At 35.2% G+C, this 6,662-nt stretch overlaps 1 protein-coding gene across 5 annotated transcripts; it reads left to right on the top strand.

The window, feature by feature from the left end:
- Positions 1 to 822: 822 nt before the first annotated feature.
- Positions 823 to 6,460, top strand: LOC113100626 (chorion-specific transcription factor GCMb-like). Of its 5 annotated transcripts, none has more exons than XM_026265246.1 (7): positions 823 to 1,329; positions 1,454 to 1,568; positions 1,705 to 1,784; positions 2,027 to 2,279; positions 2,961 to 3,073; positions 3,549 to 3,674; positions 5,267 to 6,460. In XM_026265246.1, the coding sequence occupies exons 3-7, from the start codon at positions 1,743 to 1,745 to the stop codon at positions 6,170 to 6,172; spliced, it is 1,440 nt and encodes a 479-aa protein (XP_026121031.1). In that variant the 5' UTR covers positions 823 to 1,329; positions 1,454 to 1,568; positions 1,705 to 1,742; the 3' UTR covers positions 6,173 to 6,460. The 5 variants fall into 5 exon arrangements, with proteins under 5 accessions (XP_026121031.1, XP_026121033.1, XP_026121032.1 ...); XM_026265248.1 differs by having other exon boundaries at positions 1,454 to 1,585; XM_026265247.1 differs by lacking the exon at positions 1,454 to 1,568.
- The last annotated feature ends 202 nt before the right edge of the window (positions 6,461 to 6,662 follow it).

Raw genomic sequence — 6,662 nt, 5'->3', positions numbered from 1 at the left:
ATTTTGTAGTACTTAATAGTATTTTAGTGAACAAAACAGCAATGATAAGAGATAAGTGAACTGTTGCTCTGTTCTCCATAGAATGACAAAATGGTAATTCAAATCCAAAGGAACAAGGCAATAATGCAAAGAAAATAATTAAAAATGATAGGCTGCAATTGTTTGATAAAATTTATTAAAAAAAATATATATATATATAAAAAACAACAACATTGTAATCACGAATGCGTAATGGAATGAACGATTATTAACATCGTCTTAAAAAAAATACATTCGTTTTGGTGAAGAATTAGGACAATTTGTAACATTCGTTTAAAGTTACTGTCTACAAAATCTATATTCCAACTAAAAATTATTTATGAATTTATAATTGCATTATTAATACATTTTAATGAACAACCACAACAATAGATTTAAAAAAAAAAAAAAACGGTTAGCCTACACACTACTACCATGCAGCTCAAAAGGTAAATGAATAAAAAACAACAACAAAAAAAGACTAATGTATCTAACAGTATGCGTATCATTTTATGTATCTTATATTCTTGTATATGTCATTTTTCAGACTTCAGACTTGGTATGTATTTAGGAGGAGACTCTTAGGAGGAGACTCGCTTGCTTTTCAATATGTTATTTTATTGATAAAAGATTAGTGACTCCAGCTGATAGATAATAGATTAGGCTACCTGTAATTACAAAAATCTTACAATTTAGTATTTTATTATTATTATTATTATTATTATTATTATTATTATTAGAATCCTTATATTACAAACTGAAAAAGAAGCGCCATTCGTTTAAAGTTCCAGGGTGGATGTATCACCTGAAAATCACTTGTATCTGTAATTTTCATTCAATGACATCAGTGATCGCCAATAGATACATAGAAAGTGTGCGTTTTTATAAGTTGCGTTGTGTTTGTTGTTTTAACTACCGGTCCATGTTGTGTCAGCAGTGCGACTTTTCGTTTACACACAACAACTAATGACCTGCAGTAGATCACGTTACCTCTCCAACTGGACCAGTCCTGTTCTGTGACCATCAGCTTCGTCTCAGTCCCATTAAAAGTTGCTCACATAAATTTCGCTGACTACTCCTGAAATACCACACCGTCGGGTTCATTTTTAAAAGAGGCTGTCATTTTCGCCTTAAAACTGTAAACGCAAAGATAAAATCTGGAATGTGTAAGGAAAATTGTTTTAACACAAACTGTGCCATTTCACCCTGTAGACACATATCGTGCTTTCGTTGGTTTTGTTGCGAAAGGATTCGTCGTTAGTGGAGGTGAAACGCAAGGATAATTTACAGTGAAAGAACGCAGTGTCTGAGGTAGTCTCTCTCTCTCTCTCTCTCTCTCTCTCTCTCTCTCTCTCTCTCTCTTTCTCTCTCTCTCTCTCTCTGTGTGTGTGTGTGTGTGTGTGTGTTTGTAAGCCCAGCCCCCTTCTTTACATAGACACAGCAGCGTTTACCTGAGACTATTACCTGTGTGAAGTGCAACTGGACGAACTCACACAAACGTGGATTTTACAAAAGAAAATAAAGACACTTTCTGGAAGTAAAGATCTAAAGTACGCTACTTAGATATGTATGTTCCATTTTGTAAACTGATCTAGACTGAGAAACAGAATTTTGTCTTCAAGGTGATTTTTAATTCTTATGGTTGCTATGATCCGGAGTTGACTCACATCATGTCCAAATCCTCAGATCAGTTTGACAGCTCAGATTGCGTGTGTTCAGTCGGCATGAAGCTGACTTGGGATATAAACGACCCCAAGCTTCCACAGGTAAAGATTTATGATTTCTATGCATTTGTAGGCAATATGGAACAGAGTTTTTTTTTATTTTTTTATTTTTATTTTAGAATAGCATACTTTTCATTCTTGTTTCAGTGTTTAATTGGCATGCAGTAAAGTAGCATATAGGCTACATAAAAAAGCATTTTATAGTTTTGGTATGTCGGTCAAAATTTTTGAATGACATTAGAGGTCATCTCGCAATTAAACATCTGACTTCTTATTTTTTCCAGGACATGAAGCAGTATGATCCGTTCCAGGAGTGGACAGATGGATATGTACGTTATATTTACAGCAGTGAAGACAAGAATGCACAAAGACACCTGAGCGGATGGGCCATGAGGAACACTAACAATCATAACTGTCAGATCCTGAAGAAGTCATGCCTTGGTGTGGTGGTGTGTTCACGAAACTGCCCTCTCCCAGACGGGTCCAAACTTCAGCTGAGACCGGCCATCTGTGACAAAGCACGACAGAAACAGCAAAGTATGTAGAGGAACTTTTTCTCCAAACAACCAGCATCTACCAAACGAGTTAGTCGTGTTACAACTTCTATAGAAGCAAATCTGATAAGAAAGAACAAACATATTTTACACTACAGACTTGCTGTGGCATTTGAATCACCTTCAAAATAGCAATAATTCATATAAAGAATAATTGTATTTCCTGTATATCGTTTTTGCGTTAGATACTTGGAGTTAAGGATGTTTATGGACTTTATTTCAGATCAGAACAAGTCCGTTTTAGGTGTCATCCTATACCTAGGATGACCCAATTGTTTTCTTCAGAGAACAAGTAGATAGACGTTTTCTAAATATCTACTGTCCCATTGAAACTTAAAAAGATAGTTTTGTGGCATTAGGCTGTAAACAATTTTAGGGAATTTTTTTTTTCTAAAGTGGTCTCCTCAGTGACTCTTGTTAATCAACCTTAGATTTTGCAGTGAGAATGTTCAATAAACTGATTCGTTTCTGTCAGTTTAGAGCTGACCCTATCACTCATGACCTTGACTGTTTGGCTCAGTTTCTCAATATATATATGTATATATGTATAAATGATAAACCTACACATGAAAATTTAATTAAACAAATCAAATTAAAATACTCAGTAAAAAAATTTTTTCATGCTAAATAGTTTTAATAATACTATTTATTTGTACCTTTGCAGAAAAGCTTTGTCCAAACTGTAACTCTGTTCTCGAGTTGATACCATGCAGAGGTCACAGTGGCTATCCAGTAACCAATTTTTGGAGAGTAGATGGCAAGGCAATTTTTTTCCAGGTGAGTTTAACTGATAATTGTTTGATTTGCAAATGATATTGTAGAAATCTTTTGTCAAATAACAAAAGAATGGCATTTATTTCTAACTTATTCAAAAGTTAAAAATCCATTCATTAATCTACTTTCCACACTGCATTATCTTTCACAGGGTCATGGTGGGCTGGAAACTAAAGTCAAAAATATAATTTAATATTACTGAATAAACTTGAATACTTTGACTACACCACACTACAGTCATGTTGTTGAGGAATTAGAACAGATAGAAATAAACACCAGGTAGACATAGGTAAACAGTTCCTTTTACAGTTTACTAAGTATTGAATATATAAAAAAAAAAAAAAAAAAAACATCAGGTTTAATTGCACAAAATGATGTCACTGTACAACAGATCTTGTATAATTATGTAGTTAAATATTTAAATAGTTATGCATATAGACATGATATTTCCTCTATTCTCAATTTGCTCTGTTTTAAGGCTAAAGGAATACATGACCACCCAAGACCAGAGAGTAAGTCTGAAACAGAGGCAAGAAGGAGTGCAGTGAAGAGAAGGATGTCTTCACCTAACTCTTCACAGAAAAGAAGACTGGTGGAGTCCGAGGTAACACACACATATTCATAAAAACTGTCACACTTAAAGTTAATCCCAAATACACAAAAATCCAGGTATAGGTTAAATATATATACTTAGAGAGCAACACAGTATTATTATGTAGCATTTAGAAAACATTTTTGAGACACACCATTGTACCTTCTGTGTAACCTTTATTTTATTATGCATCATATTTTATTATGCATCAGAAGGGTATTCTTAAGGCATTATAACCTATTAACCTACTCATCATGTGGTTAACATCTTTAAATCTTAAAACATCTTTAAGTCTTAATAAGAAGACTATGATGGTTTCTAACACAAAACACATAAAACATGACATTGTATCCTGTTAAGTTGCGATGATTTATAGTTTCTATAATGTATTATATGTTGCATGTTGTTGTTGTTTAGTATCTGCACAGTGTCTTTTTACAGTATATCTTTTAAGTGGCTTTTTACTGTAACATGACAAGATATTCTTGTAAACATGCAAAAGGTTTTATAGTGTTGCCATAATATTAATAAGTGGTCTTTGTCTGCTTCAGGTAATGAACCTCAAGTTTTCTTTAACAACCATAAAATATTATGAATGAGTATTGTAATATTGTGTATTGTGAACAAAAACATATTGCATTGTTCCAGCTGTATAAGGGTTACATCTGAAATTAGATAACCACTGAAATCATAAGAAACACTCAGCTTGAACAACATCTCTTTAACAACTCATAAGATAGCGAGAGACTGTGCAGGTCATAATTAATGTCAATATTTGAGACTTATTTTATATTATAACTATGGGAACTATAATCTGATATAACTTAAAAGGCTATAACATGGTGTTCCTCATGTGTTATAAATCACCTTACTCTTAGAAGATATTCAGTAGCCAGAAATATATAAGTATTGTTATGTATCATGTTGTTATGTACTGATGTAAAATTTGTTCATAAGATTAAACACCTTTTTTTAGAACTGTATTATTATTCTATTGTTACATTAAGATAAAAAACATGCAAGAGTAAATATATACACACACACACACATACACACACACACACACGTTTGTTTTTGTGAAAAGTGGGGACATCCCATATGCGTAATGGTTTTTATATTGCACAAACTGTATATTCTATGGTCCTACACCAACCCTACACCTAACCCTAACTCACACAGGAAACTTTGTCCATTTTTACTTTCTCAAAAAAAAAAAAAAAAAAAAAAAACCTCATTCTGTATTATTTATAAGCGTTTTGAAAAATGGGGACATGGGTTATGTCCTCATAAGTCACCCTCTCCTTGTAATACCTGTGACATACCCATGTCATTATACAGAGTTGTGTCCTGATATGTCACAAAAACAAGAGCACACACACACGCACACACACACACACACACACACACACACACACACACACACAAACACACACACACACACACACACACACACACAGTATACAATCAAAAACCTTGACCTTTCAGTACACAGAAGCTGTTGACTATGATATAATGATTTTTTGAGTGGATAAGGTATTAAACTCAGTTCTTCACATGAAGGGTCATTTGCACAAAACTTATCTATGATTTTCTGTTGTCACCAGCCTGGACGTTATCACGACATGGCCTTTCCTAATATCCACCAGCTCACCATGGAGGCCCCAGAGCGCTTCAGCATCATTGCAGAGTCCAACTTCCCAATACAGACCCAACACTATCCTCCTTTCCAGAACACAGAGTCCTACAAGTTCCCTTATGACACACACACAGCAGCGGCCATGGCGGATGCTCCGAGCTCACTGCAGAAGCCTGCGAACCACCGTCTGTATATGACCCGCCCTCCTTGTGGGTATGACTTTGCAGTCCCAGGATACCTTGGCTCAGGGCCTTATCCAACAGCACTGTATAAGGATCCTTCAAGCCCACAAACTGAGACAGAACCCAATAAGTCGGGGAGTAGTTTGAGTGCCATGCCTCATGGCACAAGTCCATTAGGGAGCCATGAGCGGAGCTACACAGAAAGTACAGGAAAGCATCATGGCTGGAAGCAAATTCTGAGTAAAGGTGCCTATGGGGAGAGAGGAGACTACTCTCAGCTGCCAACCAATGCCAATCACCACTTCTACAACAGTGAATACCCATGTAGGTACTCAGGACCTGCCCCTGCCACCCCGGCAGCATTGCAGACTATAATAACCACAACCACAAAAGTGTCCTACCAGCCATGCCCCAAGCCATCTGTTGTCAAATATGGAGAGAACCTCTATGATGTGAAAGGCCTATCTAACTGTAACTCAATCTTGGAAGAAGCCTCTTCCAATTCCTACTCGGACCTCAAGATTCCAGAGGATTCGGGAGTGATTAAATCTGCCCTCTCATACCAGGACACGCTCCCAGCTAAAATCGAGAGATCTGAAAACTTTGAGGGCTATCGCTACAGCAGTTACAGCTCAAATAGTTACCCTGATCGAATGTCGCATCCTTTTAGGTATGACAGCGGGGAATACTGAGGGACTGCAGAAAGATCAAACAGAGTGTATATAACTAACTAAAAAAAAAAAACCTAAGCAAGTACATATTAATGTGTAATTTATATTCAGTATTTGAGCTGTTTTAATGTCTTTAGTTTTAAAGTGACTGTAGATACCTTGTGGAATCTTGTGTAAACTTATGATTCACATTGATTAAACAGACTGATATCAGTGTTGAGTATATTTCTATATATTCAGGTAACGTGTTTAAAGCCATGATTGGTACTTAGCTGTTGTCTTTGAAATAAATAAAAATGTGTCAAAATAAATTAGTATTTATGTTAATCAAATGTATCTTTTTATGAGGAAAGTTAAAGAATCTTTGGGAAAACACATTTGGGATTGTAAAACAGGAATAGTCTAATACTTTTTTAGCTTTTACTCAGATAATTTCTCAAAAATACCAATGTTTGTTCAGTGTGTCAACATAGGAGGTCTAAAACATGATTTAATGACATGTAATAATGGG

This window comes from Carassius auratus, unplaced genomic scaffold (genome assembly GCF_003368295.1).
Source record: "Carassius auratus strain Wakin unplaced genomic scaffold, ASM336829v1 scaf_tig00217313, whole genome shotgun sequence".
In the NCBI taxonomy this organism is placed as follows: Eukaryota; Metazoa; Chordata; class Actinopteri; order Cypriniformes; family Cyprinidae; genus Carassius; species Carassius auratus.
The sequence above is the reverse complement of the archived record's forward strand: the minus strand, read 5'-3'. Positions and strand labels throughout refer to the sequence as shown.

Bases quoted from the DNA above. Each gene is read 5' to 3' on its own strand.
- LOC113100626 (XM_026265245.1), top strand. From the start codon at position 1,689: ATGTCCAAATCCTCAGATCAGTTTGACAGCTCAGATTGCGTGTGTTCA. The intron at 1,785-2,026 runs GTAAAGATTTAT...TATTTTTTCCAG, and splicing joins ACGACCCCAAGCTTCCACAG to GACATGAAGCAGTATGATCC. The intron at 3,074-3,548 runs GTGAGTTTAACT...CTCTGTTTTAAG, and splicing joins GCAAGGCAATTTTTTTCCAG to GCTAAAGGAATACATGACCA.